Below are 22,985 nucleotides of genomic sequence, written 5' to 3'. Positions count from 1 at the left end.
ATATGCATAGACACTGATCTGTGAAAGTTATTTCACATTAGTTCTTTTCTAAATCATAAATCTTAACTTAAGTAATTTAATTTTAAAATAACGAATTTATTTTATTTTTTCTCATTATAAAAAAATTTACCAAAGACCTCCTAATCACTACAATGAGATTAATAAACATCTCCAAAACAATCCTTCTCTAAAACCTGTAGGGGAATCATCATACAATCCACAAACCTTTCCCAGATAATTTTATCTGTCTATCTAGTGTCACCTAGTTCATATGTACACATGTACACGTTCAAAATAGAATTCTGACCAGGTTAAAATGACTCATTATTTAAATGTCTCCAAAACAGACTTAATTACAACTAGCATGAATAAACTTTATCATAAATACTTTTTTAAACAAAATAGAATAAAAAGTAAATTCCTGTATATGCATAGACACTGATCTGTGAAAGTTATTTCACATTAGTTCTTTTCTAAATCATAAATCTTAACTTAAGTAATTTAATTTTAAAATAACGAATTTATTTTATTTTTTCTCATTATAAAAAAATTTACCAAAGACCTCCTAATCACTACAATGAGATTAATAAACATCTCCAAAACAATCCTTCTCTAAAACCTGTAGGGGAATCATCATACAATCCACAAACCTTTCCCAGATAATTTTATCTGTCTATCTAGTGTCACCTAGTTCATATGTACACATGTACACATGTACACATGTACACATGTACACATGTACACATGTACACATGTACACATGTACACATGTACACATGTACACATGTACACATGTACACATGTACACGTTCATTTGGGAGGAGAGGGTAAATACAGTATGTACAGCTTTTACAATGTAACTGAAGCAAGAGAAACAAGAGTTATTGTGATACATTGAAGATTATGCTACAAATGCCTCGGAAATGTATTGGTACCAGGAGTTTAACTTCAAAACCACTTCATTGCCTTTTCCCTTTGTCAATTTTTTTCTCCTCGCAGGGGATGATTACCCTTAATTAATTTGCAGCAGAAGTTAGTGCGTTTAGCTTACACTCCAACTGCTGTATCACTGAAATAAGCTGTGATCGCCTTCAATTTATTGTTTAAATAAACTTTCTCCACCTAGAACCACCATATAGGAATGGGTTAATTTTCAAAGGGATAAAAATCTAATAAGCCATCGAACTATTGGTTATATTATAATTCACATAAGAACAACAGAAGATAATGCAGCATTGATAATTAATTATAATGTGGCTTCTTTCTTTTTCTCGTCAACATATTTTCATGTGTCACTGTTAACATACAAAGGTGGTCCTCAAACCAGTCTCTAACAAGTACACTAGGGAAATTGGACATCCTAAAACACTAATTAACGGAAGACAGTAGTAATCACATTGTACACCTATATAATGATTCAACAACACATCTACTATTCTTGTGTATTATGTTACACCACTTAAGCCTGTAAGGAATACAATACAGCAACTTAGTCATATAAAACATAACTTCGTTTCAATAGTTTACCAACAGATACACACCCATCAAACTATCAAAAACAAAATCCTCTCAACACAACCCTATTAAGACCTTGTCTCACACTCTGCCCCTCACTCTTTTTTCTTTTTCCTAAAGAGGTAGGGGTTCTTCATATATTATTACACTTCAAAATAAAACCCATCAAATAGATAAGTTTAAATTACCTCTAGTGACCATGGTGGACAGGACGACAGAGATAATTCTGCCAATTGGTTGAAATTGATATTCCTTGGAAGGAACATGACAATTCTGGAAGCAATCTCCTTTGCAGCACTAAACAGTGTGTGCCTACGCAGGAGCAGATTTGAGTTAAAATGGGAGTGTAAATTTGCACCCAAAAAACAGAAATCTAACTTGAAGATAAAATTTAAAAACTACAACAGAAAGGAAGCATGTACCCACCCATCATGTGGTCTAAGCATTGTCTTCATGTCATAAGTCGTAGCCCTAAGATAATCAGGTCCCCCCCATGGCGGAGATAAGAAAACGGTATCAGCCTGCAAGACAATATTCTGCCAATTTGTCAAACTACCCCAAAGTATAAGTTATTAGTGTCAAGCCCAAAAATGATTTTCATTAATATCTAGAACATGCTGCTTGCAAATAAAGTTAACACACAGGCCTACTCAAACCTTGGGCATAAATTTTTAATTTAATTAAAAGAGTGGAAGATGTAGAAGATTTAATCTTGGAGATCTTGGCCACCATATCAAAGAGGCGGGTACATATATATAACAGCAATCACATGCCAGCTCAAGATTATAAACGTAGATAAAATGCAAATCCATCACTCTTTTCTGTTTTAATGTAATTATTCAATTATTTAATATCATCAACTCCCAGCATAAGAAGTGTTATCTTTATTACAATATTACTTCTGAAAGTTGACAATAACTACTACACAATTAACAAATGTTGGCCTCTTCCAGTCACATTACATTATTGATAATCTAGGATCAAATTTACTTCTTTTGTCATCCAATTTCATATGAAATTGTAAAGGCAACACCAAACCAAATCCAAGAGGATAAACGAGGGAAATATACAAGTAAAAAAAAGGAACAAAGCACAAAAAAATAACAAAATTAAAAATTTAGAAGCAAAACTTTCTTATCCACACTCTTTTCGGTAGACCAAGAAAGAACTGTGCCCAACCGCTCATGTGTGTTCCCCCTCTCGCTTCTTACAAAGATTCACACCCAAGTGTTAATGATTTGATATATTATACCTTGCATAAAGCTTACAGTGATAATGTGATTTTTCAAGGAATTTTAACATCTTTGAGCAGCATATTAGGAAGTATAACATACCCGACAAACCTTAAAACACCAGATACAAGATACTTAACATGATAATTATGTTTTGAGGCTTTCTGGAATATTTATAAAAATTACAGATTACAGAGACTTGTATGGCTTTGGCTAGACAATCTACTCTTACACACCTATTATGGACCTCAAGTTCAGATCATGAGAGAAAAAACAGGACATCAAAGCAGCCATCGGGGTACAGATTATGATAAAATATGTTCAATAAGCAAGAGGGAAAAGCACGAATATCACCGTGTATTGGTAAAGCACATTGGAAATGTAGGTTATAGATCACAATTAAACAGGTAAGATTATTCCAGCTTGCCTTCAATGTATTTATTATTCATTTTAAGAATCCAAAAAAGAAGCCTCCTAACTATTACATATGAACAATGACATGGACATCCCCCAAATCATGTAATATGAAAATTTCAGTACCTTTAACTTTGGTGCCAAGAGGAAGAAATCACCAACTATAAAGTCAATTTGATCAACCACCCCATAAATAGCAGCATTATGCCTAGCATAGTCAATCTTCAATGGATCAATATCGATTCCAATTACATGTCCACAACTGTATTATCAAATCACTGTCAGTTACAGAGATCAAAACATATTTTTAAAGAATAGTTTTCTCAAAGGTATAACCATTTGACCAAAATTACAACATTACGACTAAATAATGGAAGTATAAACAAAAACATTGTTTCATAGAGGAATAACACTAGCAATCTGGCCAGAATAACTTGATTGGACAAAATGGTCAGCATCATTATGTATTTATCCAGTTGTAATTAACAGTCAAAATGAAATGAATATTAGCAGTTTCTCGTTGGTAGTTACTACACTATATAAATTGGAATACTGAGCATAAAATAAACTAAAGAGAGAAGAATAAGAACATATGTTAATCAGCTAATATTTGTTAAGGAATGCCTTTGGTGACTCAAAAAACACCTATAATCACGCAATATATACATTAACAAATTTTGCATGAGGTCAACATAATGTTCTAAGTGTTAAATATGGGATTCACTAGGTGGGCAGTCCAATCAGAACAAACCATTTAGTGAAAAACAAATGTATTAATTTGTGACAGAAATGAAAGTGTGATATTGCATCCATAAATTAACCCTTTTGAACATGAAGGCACTCAAAGGTAGACTACCAGATACATCACACAAAATCCAAAGTAGCTTAGAACACAAGTAGGCAGTGTGCATAAATGAGATAATAACAACAAACACAAGGGCATATTTAATGTTTCTCTTGTTCTAAGTTATATTAATGAAATTCAAGTTGTTAAAAGAATGGATTAATCATAATAAATGTAAATTTATTTTCTTTCCTTCGAAAAATACAGGTCTTTTTTATGAGTTGTTGAAACAAACCATCCAGTACATGTTACAACTCAATTAATCACAAGTGATTAATTACAAGTTCCTAAACCCTAAACAAGTGATTAATTACAACTCAGTACTCACTGTCGTGCAAATTGGATAGAATTCCCACCAACACCAGCGAAGCAGTCAATTATCATGTCACTAGCACAACGTATTGCTTGATGCTGAGCAATAGCCTCTGGAGTGACAGAAAACCAACCTTCCTCGTCCATCTTTACACCATCGTCAAATCTAGAGAACAAAGTATACCTCTGACACCAATATTTGGCTATTGTAGCAGAATATGCTTCAGGCATTTCTTGAAAGTGCAGATCTGCAAAATGCAAAAAAAAAATAGTTTACTACAACAGCAAGATCTATCAATTTTCAACAACACACTGCCTTTACTCAGCCGAATCTATACTTAGGCATTAATATGTTCCTTGATGACGGGAAACCAGTTTTTACCATACAAGCACCTACCCTGAATTTTAGGTCTTTGACTCAGAACAGCAAAGTATCACATAAGAATATATCAAATGTTAAGACATTTTACTCCTAGTATAAAGTATTGTCATAACATTGGATCCAATTAGCTATGAGATTTAGTAGAATGGCAACCACATTTGGAAAGGCCAAATAAGGAAGCATTTACCACATGAAGTGTTGACACAAACCTTCAGCTTCATTACATAATTTCCTCTGCCTTTGTCTTCTTTTGACTTTCTTCCCATGTTTGAATGTTGAAGAGTCAGATTTAGATTCCAGTCCAGACATATCAATTACCATGTTTTCCAAGGGTGTACGATTAACCTCTGGTGCTACTTGAATGCATCTATCATTAGAGCTGCAAAGCACATTGGTTGCTAGAAAAAATCAGAAAGGCAAGTTAAGACATTCAAACTCATAAAATTCTTGTGAGATATAAATCAGTCACAAGCCTCCACTTAGAAGCTTGAGATTGGTATTTTTATTCTTGCCATCCCTGATCATCTGATCAAAAAGATATAAGCTGTGAGTGAACCTGCGCTGCTTCATTTAAGTCTAACCGGTTTTTACCTAACTTGAACTTTTGGCCAGCTAACATCCTAGTTTTTTTAGAATTGAAAGGCCGTCAACTTTGCAATTACAATATCTTTCTGGGAAAAAGTTATTAGACATATTTAGATGACACACAAAAATGATAAATAGCATTTATATTATTATTCACAAGGTGCAAACAATTACCTAAAATTGCAATGTCAAGAAATTTAAACAGATAATATTTTTCAAAAAAGATTATATGATAGTTTATAGGCTTTATTTAGTTTGTTTGAATTAGAACTAGAACAAACATTACCACATAATTTGATCTAGTGTATTTGATACTGAGCAGCATGAAATTCCACAATTGCAACTGCACCTCTCAAGACCCTCGTCTGAATGATCAAGAGATTGGTTTTCACTATTTGTAGTGATATCAGAGACCAAATTGTCAACAGCAACTCCAATCTCAACCAGACATTCTTCACGTTGCTTTCCTTCCATGTTCTCTTCAATCAAGGTTTCCTCAGGTGGTTTAGTGATATTTTGTATTCCACACCCCTCTGAAGACTTGAGAGTTTCACTGTCATCTGATTCAGAACACCCACCAATTACCAGATGTTCCATCCCTGGGGGTGTGTCCCACGTAGAAGTGTGCGTGCTAATATTGTAGAAGTACGTTCTCTTATAATAAGTATCCCAGCAGGCCATCCAGTCTCCAAGTACAGCATAATTATTTGAAACATCATTTCTGTCACATCCAATCCCTTCTGAACTCACAGGAAGCAACTCTGATTCAATAACATGTGGATGACAAGTGGCATCATTATCATCATTGTAAACAGTCTCACAATCTGTACTTTTTGCAATAGTCGGTGAAACTTTTAAACATTCACTGTCCATCAAACACTCATCATATTCTGCCCCACAATAATTGACATCAGCACCTGTCAAATGGCTTCCAGCAGAGACAGCAGAATCTGAAAAAGGTGCAGTTTTCAAATCAACATAATCATTACTGACTAAAAAGTCACGATCCTGAGCATCATTAGCTGCTACCTGATTTATATTATCATCATTTATCTCCCTGGAAACACCACTAGCAAACCCAGCAGAGCAGGCTGAATTATCTACTTCACAAGAGGCATACTGCGTCATATCAATATCCATTGCACCATGACAGTAAGAAGATTCACTTTGGCCCAGCATTGATATACAAGATAAAGGACTACTAGTTTTGTCATGAAATTTTTCAGGAGACACAATCTCCTCCACACTCACTTCATATAGAGTTTCATCTGCAGGGTTGCGACAAGTATCTGGATGCTTTGAAAGTTTACCCTTTTTTTTTCCTTTTAATGGTCCTTTTTTCTAAAACAAGATAGACCAAAAATATTATCAATAGCAATCTACAAAGTAATAATGTAATTATACAGCACAGAACATGAATGATAGAGGAGTACGAGTAATGATGTTCTCATTCAAAACATAATATAAACAAAATTTGATATAAGAAAACTAAAATCATGTCCTTTATAGAACCTTTTCAGATCACCACTCTATCAACAACAACTATAATTGAAATGATGACAAAGACAAGTATCAACTATATAGCTTTAAACTGCTATTATCTTTTGTATTTCAATCTGGACTTCACTATTTCTTAATCAGAACTAGGACTGACAATGTGTGAACCAGCCAAATCTCTTTCGCTACCGTGTTAATAAGTTAGGTTCACGGCTAGTAACAACTAAGTAAGCATTTGGTTTTATTGTGGCATCACTAAACCGCATTAAAATTAAATATGTAAGAGAAAAGGTGAAATTTATTGTGCAACAGTTCAAGCCTACCTCGTAGCCTGATTTGTTGAGCCTAAAGGGTTCAGTTACCATAGAATTTGGGCTTGGTTAATTAAGCTCGTTATCAAACTTGAAAACTGGTGAGCTTAGATTTCAGAATGAGTCAAGCTTGAACAAAGACAAACAGGCTTACTTTCTAATCGAACATTGAGCCTAAGCTGTAATAAATTTTTATTGGGGGAGTCAGAGCTCTAAAGTGAGAGGTACACTTAAAAAGAAAAAAAAAAGAAAAAAATAAATATATATATATATATACTACAATCATTGATTGGAAATTTAATACAGTAGATTTTTTTTGTTACAAAAAAATAGAGGAAGAGGATGACGTGTCAGCCCAAGGCCAAGGAAAACTTCCAGATACTCACAAAAGTGGTTTTAAGATCAATAATTATGTTTGGATAAGAAAAAATATCAGTTTTTTTACATATGAAGAATATGTATGAAGCTGAAAGGAAAAAAAAAACGTATTTTTTGTCCAGTCTGGGGGGTTTCCTTGATCCCTAAATTGATAGAACAGCAAAAACAACAGCTACCTATACTACGACTAACTATGATTAAGCCTACAGAATACTAAGACTAATAAAACTAGGGTTTACCAAATTCTTTTCTTTTCTCCTTTTATTCAGAGAAACTCTGTAACTTAAATAGATGATTGAGTTTGGGCCTGTACGGTATTGGGTCTATCCTAACATAATGTCACCAGCTCCAAAATGGAAAAGGGAAAGAAAACTATTGTGTAACAATCACAAGCTACAAATTTTCATATACATAAAAGCTACTGATTTCTAGGGAAGAAAAAACTTTTAACAGATTTCAGCCATTGTCCAAATATACAGTTGATCAAAAACAGCTAAATATCCCAAAAAATAATCTTTCCCAAACATGACATAACCTATTGATTGTCCAAACAACAGTTCCAACTATACCCCAATTATTTTCCTCACTTGAGAGAGAATCCAAAAGCTACTAAAGCTTTCAGCCAAAATAATTTATCTGTATGCATACCTCCTTGTTTGTCTGAAAGGAAAGAGGAAGCCCCAATTCATTCAGCTGTTTGTTAAGCTCCAAATCCTCGGGTGTAATAAGGCCAGTAAATTCTTCTGCAGAAAACACAAATTTTCCTTCAAAAAAAATAATAAATAAAACCCACCACGCACAAAAATACCACACCAAGGGTGAGAAGAACTTGCCATGGACGGGGTCAGAACCGTGATTCTCAGCCAAATTCTAACACGCATCAGAATTCCAAAACAGATAAATGTTTCAGTAACAAAAAAAAAGGAACAGATAAAAGAGAGGAAAAATAACCTTACCAATTGTTCAACCGAGGAAGAAACCTGAATACCATAGTCCCTACAAAAACAAAAAAGAGTAAGAAAGTAAAACCTAGTTTTGAGAGTGCAAGAAAGAAGATTAAAGAATGTGACTGAGTGAGAACTAACCAGAGAAAGACTTGGGTGACCTTGAAGAGAGAACCAAGGGCTTCGATAGCGGAACCTTCGTAATCGGAATCTGTGATGATCATGTTTTTGTCCTCGAAGGTACCGAACAGTCACAACGGTTACAGTGTCTTCTTCTTCTTCACTGCCTTATTTTGCAAACTGTGTAACCCCCACTATATATACTTCACAAATTTTAAATAATTTTTTGGCACTTTCATTTCTCCAAAAAAGAGTCATGTCATTTTTATATACTAATCTATAATATATATATATATATTATTGTCAAATTAATTTTTGAAAACTTTTATTTTATATAATATTCAATTTTTATTTCATTTTGTAATTATCTTTTGCGATAATATACTCAATTATATATTAAAGATAGGGTTCTTTTAACGTATGAAAAAAAAAATATTTATATAATATAATATGGTATTTATTTTGCCAATCTACGGTCATCACATGGTTATGGTTGAGCGACGCGATAGGTTTAAATAAAATATTAGACTAAATTCAGAAGATTAACTAAACTAATCAATAATAAAAAAAATTATGTAATATACTTTTAATTATAATTTAAAATTTTAATCTGACTTAGTAACAAATAATCTATAATAATCATATAAATAAATATGGATCTCGAGTATAAGGTACGTCCTCATTCAGTACTAATAGAATATCAAAATCTCACTTGAACATCAGAGTGTTTTTTTACAGGTATCGTCTAAGATTGGAGTTCGCGAGGACGAAAAACAAATGAGTGAAAGGAGAACGCGAAGACCATTTCGATAAAAAAAATAAAAAAGGTAGATCGACCGACTGAGAAAAAAGACAATTGTTCTCTTTGTTTCAATCCTGTCCGAGAATATTTGTAATTGACTAAACTTAATTTATAGAATATTTAAATAAATAAATATTGTGAGGTTTATTAGAATATTTAATTTATCCACATATAATTAATAATTTGAAATATACGTGGATAACAATTGAGAATATTTCACATTATATCACCATGCCTATTATATTACATGAAATTTTAGTTTTATTAAATTACTCCCTATAGTTATAACACTTCAGATGATTATGTGTTTATATATTATTCTAATTAATTAAAAAGCATGAGAATAGTTGTGATTTTATATAATATGATTAGAAATTTATTTAATTTTGCAGAATATTTTTGAAATTATAATCGGTTTGTTTTGTAAATATAATAATGTTTTTGGAGCTCCGATAATATTACATAAAATCATTCATTTATAGATCTTTAAAATAAGGATAATCTTTTTTTTGTATTTTGTTAATAATGTTTTGATAATTCTGATAATATTACATCACATTTTAATGTTTTTAATTGATAAAACTAATTTGTTCAGTTATAGTAATTAATCATATTTCATGTTTTGTATTATAATCAGTTGAATTAAATAATTAAGCCATATGTTTGTTTTTTATTTTACATAATATGATACAAAATTTATTTAATTTTATAAATAAATACTATAATAATAGTTTAATCTGTAATTACTAATATCATATAAAACATTTTATAATTAATAATTAATAAAATACATAACTGTGTTAATAAAAATAATTATAATTTGCTTACTATTTATTATTTGAACATTTAAATTCACTTATTAAAATTAATTTTTAAAATGTTGAAATCAACTCTTTTATTTAATAGTATAAAATATATAATTAACAATTTAAATAATAGTTATATATACTTGTATTTCTTATACATACATATATATTAATTATTTTACTAATAATCTTATTGAATTTATGAGGAAAATATACAGTATTGAAATAGTTAGAACAACAATAGTCAATAGGTTAAAAGTTCAGTAAAAATTGGCTTTAAAACGAACAAAATTGATTTTCTAAATCGTGAGTAATCACGGTTCATAAGAACTTATCTGGAGTGTATTGCGTAAATACAATAGGAACTTCTCATAAATTTTCGAGGATCAGAACTAGCAAGAAATAAAATAAAATAAGTGAGGAGAGAGAAAGCGAAAAAAATGAGAGGAGAAAAGAAGATGAAGAGAGTGAACCAGAGATATGTGATTTTGGAGAGGATGTAACCCTTATTTATATAGGGATAGGAATCAAAGATTTTTTCTTGTTGCACGTTCATAACTCCATTTGACATTTTTAATCAACTTTCTCCAAAATCTTCGGCAACTTCAGGCACGTGGGTTCACAAACTGTTTTTCAGTTTTTGCAATATCTACTCCTGTTTTTACAACAAAAAGTTAGTGAGTATAGTTTAAAAGGCATATTGTCTAAACTAACCGATGAATAAATAGACCAAATTTTCTATACTAAATCAACAGTAGTACAGATACGGATATGGACACTGATACTATACGAATACCAACACAGAGATACGTATAATTTCTAAAATGTAGGACACGAGATACAGATCTATGTATTATATAATTTTGAATTATATAAATTGAAAATAAATATTTATGTGCAAAAGTATGTTTCAGATTCTTTTGTAAGCACGAAGATATTTTTCATGATTGGTTCAAAAGAATTTGTTCCTTATTTTATAATCATAATAAAAATTTATACAATAAATTTGAGTTTTTAGAAAATTATTGTATTTATTGTTATAGAATCGTACAAGAATTTTGTAAAAATTAAATAAATATTTTTTGAATTAAACATTTTATCGATAAGTGTTCTATGAGTGTCGACATCCGTACGTGTCCGACACATGCAAGTGACATAAATAAAAATATTTTGAACTTTTAAATGTAGTTCTAACTATCCAAGTTAATTATTTTAAGTGCTCAATTATTGGTAATGTTAAGGTTATGATCAACCATAAAAAAAAAAGTAAAAGGACTAAGTATGTTGCCTTGCCCAATTTTTAAAGACAAAATTTTTTATATGAACTGAAGAGAAGAAAATTGAATATAAAATATAAAGGTGTCTGAGAAGAAAAAAAATGAGGAAGGGCCATTTTTAACTTTAGTTTAGACATAAACATAAGTAAAAGATTAAGAGTAAATATATTGAAATTGAGTTTTAGAATGATAATTAAATCATGCCAAAGTATTATATAAAATAAAGTAAGAAGAGTCTTATGAAATCTCAAAAAGAATATTAAACGTACGCATAAAGGTTTTTTCATTACTATGATTCTTATTTAAAATAGTATTTTTAATTGGTAAGTTTTTTTTCGAATTAATCGTTCCATTCAAACACAATTCATGTTATATGATCTACTACAACTCAAATACGATGTTGCAAATTACACCAAATTGAGAAAAAAAAAACTCTTGTTCTCATATTTTTCTTTTTATCTTTACAACTTTCTTTATAGTTTTTTCAACTATTAATATATATTCAACAATCATCATATTTTGAATAAGTTTAAAATTAAGTAAAAATAGTATATTGATTAGTGTATTAGCTAAAATAAATATATATTAGACATGACATAGTAAAACATGTATTGATAAATTGTTTAATTAAAAAAATATTTGTTGATTTTTTTTGTCAATTTTAAAACGGTTATAAATATATTAATTTTCTAAAAATTAAATTTATTGTATAAATTTATATTATGATTATAAAAATAAAAAACAATTTTTTTAAATTATTTTTCTGTTAAAGTAAACCAAGCTTGATCCGCGCCAGGATAGGATGTTCACTCATCAATCGATCATATTTGCCTTTCTTCTTTCTAACTCTTCCACTAAGATTTGAAGCAGATGGAAGAGAAGGCATTTACTGCATACTGGGGTGCTTTCTCCCGATTACTTATTCGAAAACAAATAAAAAAAATTAAAATATACTTGTACATATAAATTTTTATTATTAATTTATATTGTTTATAATTATATAATATATAAATTTATGTCTCATTTCATACTAATATCAATATTTATGCTGACAGGAAAATTTAAAATATAAAAATAAATCAATTTTTTTACAAATAATAATGGTTTCAAAGTGGATGTGAATTAACTTTTATATACCTTTAAACTCTTAGTTTAACTTAAATATTTTTCTCTTCAAATGGAATAGAGACCTTAATCCATTCGCACAAGAGTGGATTAGAGACAACCTCACACCATAAAATACTAATTTGATTTAAAGCATAGAAAATACTAATTTAACTTTAAAAAAGTAGAGTAAATGTATTAAAAAAACAAATTATAATTTAGCGTTAATTTTTTAATTTACCTGTCTGAAAGAGTTCGTTAAATCACTCTGCGGAGACACGCGAAAACACTCACTACGGTGAAACAGTTACTGGTGCAGAGAGTAACAATGGAAGACGGCGAAACGACGGAGGAGGTGGTTGTCGTTCCGGTTTCAAATAGCGACGGCGGTGGCGACGAGCTAATGTTTCCGCATTCCTCACGCGATTCGGACGAGGAATCTCCGCACGAATCGTTGCGTAACACGAAAGCTTCAATAGAGAACATCGTGGCTGAGATTCTCGCTCTGAAGAACCAGGCCAAACCCAAACCACTTCTCACTCTCCGACTCAGAGAGCTCCTCACTCAAACGTTCCTCCATTTCGTCACTCTTCGCCAGGTCCCTAACGCGCTAGGGTTTTATTTTCGCAATGCGACGTCGTAGCGGAACTAACGTGCGTTTCGCTTTTTCAGGCCAATCGCTCGATCTTGCTGGAGGAGGACCGTGCGAGAACGGAAACTGAGCGTGCGAAGGCGCCTCTGGAACTCACCACGCAGCAGCTTCAGAACCTGATGTACGAGAAGAGTCACTACGTGAAGGCGATAAAGGCGTGTAACGACTTAAAGTCCAAGTATCCTGATATTGAAGTGGTGTCGGAGGGCGAGTTTTTCCGTGACGCGCCGCAGGATATGAAGGACTCCGTCTTGTGCAGTCACAGTGAACATAATCTCGTGCTGAAGAGACTCAATTTTGAGTTATTTCAGGTGAGTTGCATTTGCCTATTTTTCTTTTATTGAATCAGACTTCGTTACGAGTTGTTAAAGCCTTAGGAGTTTGTAAGGTTTGAAATAATCAGACTTAGTTACTAGTTGTTAAAGCCGTAGGATTTCGAAAGGTTTGAAAGCTGTTTTGTTGCGTGTGGGATGTTGTGGATGAGAGCAGTTAATGTGGCCACAATTACGGTATCGTTGTGTTCCTTGATATTGTGCATGAATACGGTGACCATAATTGTAGTCCTGTTGCGGTCATGAACATCGTAAAATCATGACTATAATATTGAATTCGTGACTGCAGTTTAAATGCGGTGAATGTGACCATAATTGTAGTTGTGTGGCTTTCGCAGAATCATAAAAACCTTGACTTAATTTCGAAATTGTAGCTGCGGTTTAAAACCTTGTATGCACTCTGGAAAAATGTAATGCATGTTATGTTGAGCCTACGCTTTATATATTGTGCTTTTAGGGTTTTCGATTCCTGATATTAGATGTTTTATAAGCTTAAGAAACTCTGGTATGTTGTAGTTTAGCAAGTTCCCGGATTTAACCATGTCTTGATATTATCATGGAAGCTAGTTTTTGTCCAATGAAGGAACCAAAAGAATGGAACTATTCAATTTTCAGATGTTAGTAAATCTTGATTTTTACTATTGTGGTCATGGATGGTTTTGCTTCCGGAACAAGTTTTGTATTGATAAGCTAGCATTTCCTTTAAAAGCTGGATCGGAGGCTAAAGAGATGGTGGCGCCCTGTCTCAACCTGGCTCTGTATTTAAGAGAAGTATACGGTTTTGTATAAATATAAATATGTAATAGACTGAAGATACTTGACTTGATACTTTGTGGATAATCGGTTTGAGAGCAAGTTCTGTATGAATTTTCGTACTAAATGAGTGTTGACATTTAGATTTGTCATTTAATGAGCATCTATACCTACAATGTTAAACTTCAAGCTGGGAAGTTCATTGTCCCATTAATTTATATTTAAAGCTTGTAGTAGTAATTTGCATGTTTTGTGTTTTCTTGTTAACGGTGATATAAATGTGCTTATACCTATATTTGCAATGTTGAATCAGCGCAAAGAGCTTTGCAAGCTTCATGACAAACTGGAGCAGAAAAAGAAAACCCTTCTGGAGGCAATTGCAAATCGAAAGAAGTTCTTGTCTAGCCTCCCTTCACATCTCAAGTCTCTTAAGAAAGCATCCTTGCCAGTACAAAATCAACTAGGAGTTCAGCATACTAAGAAACTAAAGCGGCATCATTCAGCAGAGTTGCTTCCTCCACCTCTTTATGTGGTTTATTCACAGCTGTTGGCCCAAAAGGAGGCGTTTGGAGAATCTATTGATGTGGAGATTGTAGGAAGTGTCAAAGATGCTCAATCTTTTGCCCACACTCAAGCTCACAAGGACACTGGTAATTGAGAATTGTTGTGTCAATTCTACCATATTTTTTTATTGGAATCTATGTTATCCATTATCCAGTACTATTGCAGCTTCAGTGTATCTGCTGCTGCCGGACTAAAGCTTAAATGTTTCAGTATCTTGTAGATGATTCAACTCCAAACCCGAATATCACTCCTATATATTATCTGGAATATTAACTGCTATTTAAAATAGGTTATTAACTAGTTTCAACACTAATCAATGGATAATGAGTAAAGGGAAAGAAGTTTATTGCTAGATTTAAAGTACCATTGTGATTGTTAGCGGTCTTCACTCATGTAGGTTTTAATATTAGCCAAATTTCTTAATTTGTTTGGTTGGTTTTATCTCTCAGGCATTTCAACTACTGTAGAGAGTCCCAAATTAGAAAATAATGAACCTGATGAAGATGGTCAGACACTGAGTAAAAGGCCAAGGAGGTTTCAGGGCAAGGAGAGCCTTGACCAGGCAGGAATATTTCAAGTTCACCCACTTACAGTCAATCTCCATATCTATGATGAAGAGGTCTCTTATTTAGAGTCTGCAAAACTCATTACTCTAAATTTTGAGTACTTGATGCAGTTGAATATTATATGTGTTGGGATCAAAGCATCTAATGATGGTCCTGGGAATGACATCTTAAGCAATTTATTCCCTGATGACACAGGTCTCGAGCTTCCTCACCAGGTTTGGGCATCTTGTTTACATGTCGATGCGTCCTTAATCTGTCTATCTTCAACTTTCATTTATACGCCATTTGTTTTTGTTTGGATGGTGATGCAGTCAGCTAAGCTCTATGTTGGGGATGCTGTAATGTTCAATCGCGATAGAACTTCACGTCCTTACAAATGGGCTCAGCACCTGGCAGGTATTGATTTCTTGCCTGAGATGGCTCCCTTGCTGTTTGCTAGACGTGAAACTCCAGACAATGGTGAAGGAGCCAAAGGTGAAGATTTCTTACCGAGTCTTTCACAATATCGCCAGCATAACCGATTACAGACAGTTCTGCAGAAAATTCGTTCAAGGATAAAAGCACGTTTGGTTCTTCAATAACGAGTCATTGTTCTTGTATGTTTACAGTTTTAGAATAGGAAGTAAGTACCCTCCTGGGTGTTCATTGAACTGAAAAAATAATGCAGTCAACCGAAAAGCTTGCTTTTGGTCTATCTTCTGCTTGTATTACTGTAACTGCCGTCTTAGTTTTTTGGTCTACCTGTTGTAAATCCTGTAACCTATCTTTTGTAGGATTTTGTTATTTATCCCTTTCTTGAAATTACATTGTATTTTGGAGGATCCAAAGTATCATGCTTTTCAGTGTGGCTTTTGATGGTTACATATCATGAAGAAAAATTATGAAAATTTTGTTTTTCCACAGCTTAAAATTAAAAACAAAAGTTTAGATTAAAGATGATTTTTACTATAAACATTAATGTCAATATCAAATCCAATATATAGTGCTCAAGAGATTTAAGCCACTTCTACACACAATGTCACCTTGATAATAAAAAAACATTAATTAATAAAAAAATAAAACTAATAATCTTTAATTTTTATTTTAAAATGATTAAAATCATTTGAAAATTCCAAAATGTATTTTTACTACTTCTTTCAAGACATTTGTTAACAATTAAACCCCTCCTAGTTACTTGTAATGGAATCAAAATGGATGATGACGATGCTCTTCTAGTTTATGCATAATCCAGCCAAAGAAAGAAACAATGAGGAAGCAGAGTGGACAACGAAGGTTAAGGACCAATTCTTCTGTCATTCAGAAGTCAAATCTTCATAACAAAATGCTGAAGTTTTGGAATCCATATATTTATATGCTTTTTCCAGTAAAAGTCTACGAGGGTGACTACACTCATACGCAATAGATGGTTTCTTTATTAAGCAGATATTATCCAAAAGCACAAGACCTGGACCAACTGCATTATAACCATACCAATTCTAAAATGTTGTTATTTTCTACTCATATTATAGCATTAATTAATTTGGTCCTCCATATATAGTTCGTAGATAGCTAGCTAAAGCAATAACAGTTAAACTTTTCCCCTCAAGTCTCAACAATTCTATGTCTCTGTTTCGGTTATTGTGGGCACTACCTTTTCTGTTTCTGTGGATGGTGTGGTCAGAAGCAATTGCTAATGCAAATGATCACGAGATAAAAGGAAACATCATAGGAGAGAGCTCAATATTGAAGTCCAAGATTGTTGTGAACATTGGAGCAGCCATAGATTTGAATTCTCGTGTGGGAAAGGAACAGAAGATAGCAATGGAAGTTGCAATTGAAGATGTGAATCGAGAGAGTTGCTATGAGCTTGCCTTGAACTACAGTTATAACATTCATCGGAACCCATCATCTCCCACTATGTTGGCTGCGGGTAATTTTCAATTACTTCACTTCTCACTCTTCTCAAACTCAACTTCTATCATCTACTTTCAACTCAAAACAAATACTCACAATTATTCAAAATTAATTTTAAAATATTTTAATGATTTTAACTGTGGGTTGAAAATTCCACATCGACTAGAGATTAGAGTATTTCATAGTATATAAATGGGTACAAACCTCACTTCATAAGTCCAATTTTAAGAGGTTAAATTAGTCTTAAAATTCACTTTTTATTATGGTAGTAGAGTCATTCCAAACCTATCATAGTAAGTGTTTGTTGGTCACCCGCTATCAAACCGTTATGGAACCATCCATAATATGAAGTGAAGTTTGAACCACTTATATACTATGAAATGTTCTATAATTGATGTGAGATTTCCAACACACCCTAAGTTATTGAAAATAAAATTATATAATTTAAATCACACAAAAAAATATATTCATTTCAATTTTTAAAGCAACCAGAGTGTAAAAACTAGAAAAAAAATACATATAATTAAAATTATTATGACAAAGTAAGCATGAAATCAATTTACTTGGAGAAGAGACAATTTTTGTAAGAAAATTAAATCAGTCATACTTTTGAAATTTTTTAATAATTCATTAGCTAAAAGACAACAATTCATCTTCTTTTTTTCAAGGTTTCTTATACTAAATTAGTGTAATTTCCTTGTCAAATGATCGATTTAGTATGCCTTACAAATATTTTATAATTGAGCATATTATTAATAAACAAGGCAGTATTAAAAAAAAAGCTGTCTCTATTATAACGATATCTTTTAATCTAAAAATTAGGATCTGCTTTAAAAATATGCGACTTGTAACTTTAATCTAAAAAATAAAAATTATCAAGCAAGTTGTGTATTTCAAAATTTTATTATTATTTTTTATATTTTTTAATTTCATGACTTTAAAAAGCAACCCATTTTCCTTTAAATTAAAAATAGTAATAGAAGAGTTATTATTAGAACCACTTGATAAATCGCATGGAACAAAATGATTTCATATTTCCTACATATTGCATGATTTTCTAGGAAAAAAAAAGGAAGACAAATTAAGTACGACAAATATAAATCTCTTTCAAAAGAATATATATATGTTATAATCCTATTTTTTAACTTTCAGTTGAACAAATTCCTGGACCAATTTTAAAATTTTATAATTGATTTTCTGAAATATAAGTTTTACATTTCAGGATATTTAGTTTATTTAAAATGAAAAAGGATGATCCAAAAAATTTATAGAAGGAGTAAGAAATATTCCATTTTTTATCAAGTAACTGGAGAAAAGAAGGATTCATGTTTTGCATTTTGTTCATGCAACTACATAGATCTTGCAAACAGCAAACAAGTGGAAGTTGTGGTAGGAACAAATCTCGATGCAGCAACATTATTCCTCTGGATTGATGAAAACTCAAAGGATGTTCCCATCATATCTCTAACCTCAACAGCTACTCCAGAAGTAACTTCAATCCCATTGCCACACTTCATCCAAATGGGCTATGATGTCACCCTTCACATGCACTGCATTGCTTCCATCATACACCAATTCCATTGGCCAAAGGTTACTGCAATTTATGAACACAACAACCTCTTTGCCTCTCATTCAGACATACTCACAACACTCTCTTACTCTCTACGCCTAGTCAATGTTGAGATCGATCACCATGTTGCTTTTCCTTCAATGGCCATTCTTTCAAACCCAATTGAGAGCATAGAACAAGAGCTCACAAGGCTCAAGAACAAGAGCAATAGGGTGTTCTTGCTTATTCAATCTTCCTTGGAGTTTGCCACTCTGCTATTTGAGAAGGCAAAGCAAATGGGAATGATGGAAAAAGGGTCAGTGTGGATCATTGCAGATGATGTGGCTAACCACCTTGATTCCTTTGATTCTTCTGTCTTTTTCAACATGCAAGGCGTCATGGGGTGCAAAACCAACTTCATGGAAATGAGTCAAACGTTCAAACGTTTCAAGTTCATGTTTAGGAGAAAGTTTGCATTGGAATACCCTGAAGAAGAAAGATCCCAACCGAGTGTCTTTGCTCTCGGGGCTTATGATGCTGTTTGGACCATTGCTAAAGCCTTGGAGAGCTCACAAGTTGGAAGCTTTTCCTTATCAGAAAATATCTTGCGTAGTGATCAAGAGGGTCTCAGTGGGAAGATAAGGTTCAAAGGAAGAATGTTATTGGAACCACCAATGTTTAAGATTGTGAATGTTATTGGAAAAGGTTACAAGGAGTTAGCATATTGGTCAATGGAGCATGGTTTTAGTGAGAGGCTTGTTGAGCATGAGGTGGTGAACACAGCAACAACTAGTGCTGGTTCTGCTAGAATGCTATTAGGTTCTGTGGATTGGCCTGGTGGGTTGAAAACAGTGCCAAAAGGTTGGGTGTACAATAGTAGTGAGGGAAAGCCTTTGAAAATTGGGGTTCCTGCTGTTGATCCATGTCCTCAGTTTGTGAATGTGAGCCATGATAAGGGACTGAATGAAACCCAATTCACTGGTTTCTCAATCAATGTCTTTGAATCAGTTGTGCAACGCCTGCCTTATCACCTGCCTTTTGTTTTTGTGCCATTTTATGGCTCTTACGATCAGATAGTTGAACATGTCGACAATAAGGTAAAATCATTATCCATGCTGATTAAGATCATGATCAGAAAAGCTTCTCAATAACATTTATAAAAAAGAAAATTTTAAGCTATTGGAGATCTTTGACTAGAGAGATCATAGTCTTTTACATTATATAAGTAGATGCAAACCTCATCTCATAAGACGGTTTTATGAAGTTGAGTTAGGTTTAAAATACACTTCTTAATATGTATAAGCTAATTTGTATAAATCCATTCTTTTAACTTCTTCAAAATTCGAGTTTAGAAGTTAATTTTAATTTGAGAGATGTTTATTCATTTTACCTTCTTGATATCTTTTGTGCTTATTGATAATTTTATCCAAACATTTCACTAAATAACTGTGTTGGAACAGAATTGATAATCTTGGGACAATGTGTGTTTCTGATGTAGTACCTTGATGCTGCTGTGGGGGATATCCAAGTGGTGGAACATAGATATGCATTTGCTGAATTCAGTCATCCATATATTGAATCTGGCATAGCCATGGTAGTGAAAGTGAAGCCAGATAGATCCAAAGAAACATGGATGTTCATGGACGCTTTCACAAAAGAAATGTGGATGTTAACAGCAGCACTGCATCTGTTCATAGCACTTGTAATCTGGCTCATTGAAGGTGAAAAAAATTCGGAGCTCCAGAGTTTTGGGGCCATTCTCTGGTTTTCTGTCACCACATTATTCTTTATACATAGTAAGTCACCCTAATGAGACTCTAAACTCCTTTATATATCTCTTACAATTCATCAAATCGGCATCGTGATATTGTGCTGATTTTGAAACAAATGGTACAATGAACAACACATTATATTACATATATTATATATACTTAGCACTTTTCCCCCAAAAACTCAAAGCTATGACACACATAAAAATATTTCATAGTATATAACTGAATGCAAACTCATCTTATAAATTGGTTTTATAAGATTGAAGCCTAAAATCTCCTTCTTAATATAGTATCAGTATCAAAGTCATCAAAGCCATTTAGAGTCTATATCAGCAAAAATTTGTTGAACTTATTAGGGTAATTTAAAGTCTATTCTATTTGTTCTCCTACTTTGGTCTTATTTGTAAATGGTTTTAAATTAAATTACGAATATTTGTGATATGTAGGAGAACCTGTGAATAGCAGCTTGGCCAGAGTAGTGCTAGCACCTTGGTTATTTGCTATTCTGATAGTGACTCAAAGTTTTACAGCGAGCCTTTCATCCATGATGACAGTGTCCCATCTTGAACCAGCTGTGCCTGATATAGAAACACTGCTGAGGACAAATGCAATCATAGGGTGCAATAAGAACACTTTTTTGGTCCATTACTTAGTTGATGAACTCAAGTTCCGGCCACAGAATATCATGGTCTTTGACTCCATCCATGATTTTCCAAGAGCCTTTGAGAACAAAGAAATTGTGGCTTCTTTTACCATTGCCCCTCATGCTGATGTCTTCCTAGCTACCTATTGCAAGGGCTACATCAAAGCAGGACCTACCTTGAAGCTTGGTGGATTAGGCTTTGTGAGTTTCTCTTCTTATCATCTCCCTCTATGCATGCACCATCCTACATGTTAGATTGAAAACTTGCTGCATTATTATCACTTATCTTTACCATATAGAAGATTGAAATTTTGGAGAGACATCTTAGGAAATGTTTCTATTATAGCCAAGTGAGATGACCCTTAACTAGAGTATCAAGTGTAACCAGAAACAGTGATTCTTAGTTTAGTTGTATGTCTTTCTTGATCGGTCTCCTTTATTTCTTATAATGGATCTTTCCAATGTTCTTGTTTGTATCTAGTCTTTTTTCTGGCTTTATTCCTTTATAATTTTCGGTCACATTTCCTCCACTAATTTAGCACCCTCTATCCTTTATGAAGATTCAAAGGGTATCTTTTTATTAATTTTCCGAATCGGAATCCAACTCGTTATGCCATATTAGTGAGATCGGCCCACGACCTCACAGTTTCTAATTACCATAATGAAGAAATTCTTGGAGATTCCAATTGATTAGAGAAAAAAACTTTTCATAGTATATATAATATAAGTGAGTGTAAACCTCATCTTATAAAATCAATTTTATAAGTCGATTTTATAAGATTAAGTAGACGAATTAATAATAATTTGTATAAAATCCTAATAAGGTTGTGGTACACTAAATTATCTACTAGTCAAATGAATTACTTTTTGATAACCTTTCTCTTTCATTGGTGAAGGCATTTCCAAAAGGTTCACGTTTAGCAATTGACATATCCCGAGCAACCTTAAAAGCCATAGAAAGTGGAGAAGTGCAGAAATTAGAAGAGAAGATGTTGTCTACAACTAATTGTGGATCTACCAACAACAAAATACAAAATGAACAACTTGGTCCTCAACCTTTCTTCGGCTTATTTTTCATTTGTGGAACCATTGCTCTCATAGGTTTATTGGCAACCATTGTTCACTTTGTTAGAAGGAATGCAAAAACATTTATGAATTACATATTATTGTCACAGTTACAAATAGGATTGCAAATAATCAGACTTCTAGCTCAAAAGCATGTATACAAGTACAGAAGAAGGAGTGCACCTGCTCAAGATGCAAATAGTGGAGAAAATGTATCTCATAACAATGAGCTAGCTACACCAAGCATTGAGTTTGCAATTTACTACCACACATGACTCATCAACTATACTTTAGAAATCTATTTATTATAGAACGAATAGAAGGAGTAGATTGACATACCTTTATGTTGTAATTATTTAATCTATGTATTTTGTGGATATATAACTAATTATTCTATATTAGGTGATTAGTAAGGTGTATTCCCATATCAAAATTTATTCAAGTTAAACAAGATTAGTTATAAAGTTTTTAAGTGATGCATTTCTAAAATGTGATTGGATGTTGTTTTTGTTGGCAATATCTATTTATTCCTTTGAGCTATTCTAGATTGTGTAGTCTCATTCTTGTACTACATTAAATCACTCTTAGTTAGATGTTTAAATCAATAATTAGCGTAATATTTTTTAGAGTATGCAATCCGATATATTTTTTCTAGAAATAAAAATACCTTTCA

General features: G+C 32.6%; 3 protein-coding genes across 5 annotated transcripts; 2 read left to right on the top strand and 1 right to left on the bottom strand.

Annotated features, from left to right (window-relative positions):
• Positions 1-583: 583 nt before the first annotated feature.
• LOC137816501 (uncharacterized) lies at positions 584-8,717 on the bottom strand. 3 transcript variants are annotated; one of them, XM_068619661.1, is made up of 11 exons: positions 8,556-8,717; positions 8,427-8,466; positions 8,304-8,340; positions 8,119-8,213; positions 5,571-6,625; positions 4,909-5,078; positions 4,334-4,565; positions 3,288-3,423; positions 1,942-2,036; positions 1,704-1,827; positions 584-1,122 (listed from the first exon to the last, which is right to left on the bottom strand). In XM_068619661.1, exons 1-11 carry the CDS (start codon positions 8,636-8,638, stop codon positions 1,048-1,050), a joined length of 2,142 nt encoding a protein of 713 aa, XP_068475762.1. In that variant the 5' UTR covers positions 8,639-8,717; the 3' UTR covers positions 584-1,047. The 3 variants fall into 3 exon arrangements, with proteins under 3 accessions (XP_068475762.1, XP_068475763.1, XP_068475764.1); XM_068619662.1 differs by lacking the exons at positions 8,119-8,213; positions 8,304-8,340; positions 8,427-8,466; positions 8,556-8,717 and having other exon boundaries at positions 5,571-6,234; positions 6,314-6,455; XM_068619663.1 differs by lacking the exons at positions 8,119-8,213; positions 8,304-8,340; positions 8,427-8,466; positions 8,556-8,717 and having other exon boundaries at positions 4,887-5,078; positions 5,571-5,800.
• Positions 8,718-12,743: 4,026 nt separating this feature from the next.
• On the top strand, positions 12,744-16,217 carry LOC137816500 (THO complex subunit 5B). Its single transcript, XM_068619660.1, has 5 exons — positions 12,744-13,121; positions 13,196-13,486; positions 14,574-14,910; positions 15,274-15,605; positions 15,702-16,217. The coding sequence occupies exons 1-5, from the start codon at positions 12,852-12,854 to the stop codon at positions 15,969-15,971; spliced, it is 1,500 nt and encodes a 499-aa protein (XP_068475761.1). The 5' UTR covers positions 12,744-12,851; the 3' UTR covers positions 15,972-16,217.
• Positions 16,218-16,857: 640 nt separating this feature from the next.
• Positions 16,858-22,776, top strand: LOC137816499 (glutamate receptor 3.2-like). The gene is made up of 5 exons (XM_068619659.1): positions 16,858-17,299; positions 18,641-19,929; positions 20,331-20,628; positions 21,051-21,448; positions 22,144-22,776. Exons 1-5 carry the CDS (start codon positions 16,990-16,992, stop codon positions 22,585-22,587), a joined length of 2,739 nt encoding a protein of 912 aa, XP_068475760.1. The 5' UTR covers positions 16,858-16,989; the 3' UTR covers positions 22,588-22,776.
• The last annotated feature ends 209 nt before the right edge of the window (positions 22,777-22,985 follow it).

The sequence above is a fragment of the Phaseolus vulgaris genome, chromosome 1 (assembly GCF_000499845.2).
Source record: "Phaseolus vulgaris cultivar G19833 chromosome 1, P. vulgaris v2.0, whole genome shotgun sequence".
NCBI lineage: Eukaryota > Viridiplantae > Streptophyta > Magnoliopsida > Fabales > Fabaceae > Phaseolus > Phaseolus vulgaris.
Note: the sequence above shows the minus strand (reverse complement) of the source record. Positions and strands in the feature narration are given on the sequence as shown.

Coding starts and splice junctions, on each gene's coding strand:
- LOC137816501 (XM_068619661.1), bottom strand. CDS start 8,638: ATGATCATCACAGATTCCGATTACGAAGGTTCCGCTATCGAAGCCCTT. Junction 2,037..3,287: donor TCTTGGCACCAAAGTTAAAG/GTACTGAAATTT, acceptor ATTGTCTTGCAG/GCTGATACCGTTTTCTTATC. Junction 1,123..1,703: donor GTCCACCATGGTCACTAGAG/GTAATTTAAACT, acceptor TGGTGGTTCTAG/GTGGAGAAAGTTTATTTAAA.
- LOC137816500 (XM_068619660.1), top strand. CDS start 12,852: ATGGAAGACGGCGAAACGACGGAGGAGGTGGTTGTCGTTCCGGTTTCA. Junction 13,122..13,195: donor ATTTCGTCACTCTTCGCCAG/GTCCCTAACGCG, acceptor TCGCTTTTTCAG/GCCAATCGCTCGATCTTGCT. Junction 14,911..15,273: donor TCAAGCTCACAAGGACACTG/GTAATTGAGAAT, acceptor TTTATCTCTCAG/GCATTTCAACTACTGTAGAG.
- LOC137816499 (XM_068619659.1), top strand. CDS start 16,990: ATGTCTCTGTTTCGGTTATTGTGGGCACTACCTTTTCTGTTTCTGTGG. Junction 20,629..21,050: donor CACATTATTCTTTATACATA/GTAAGTCACCCT, acceptor TGTGATATGTAG/GAGAACCTGTGAATAGCAGC. Junction 21,449..22,143: donor AGCTTGGTGGATTAGGCTTT/GTGAGTTTCTCT, acceptor TCATTGGTGAAG/GCATTTCCAAAAGGTTCACG.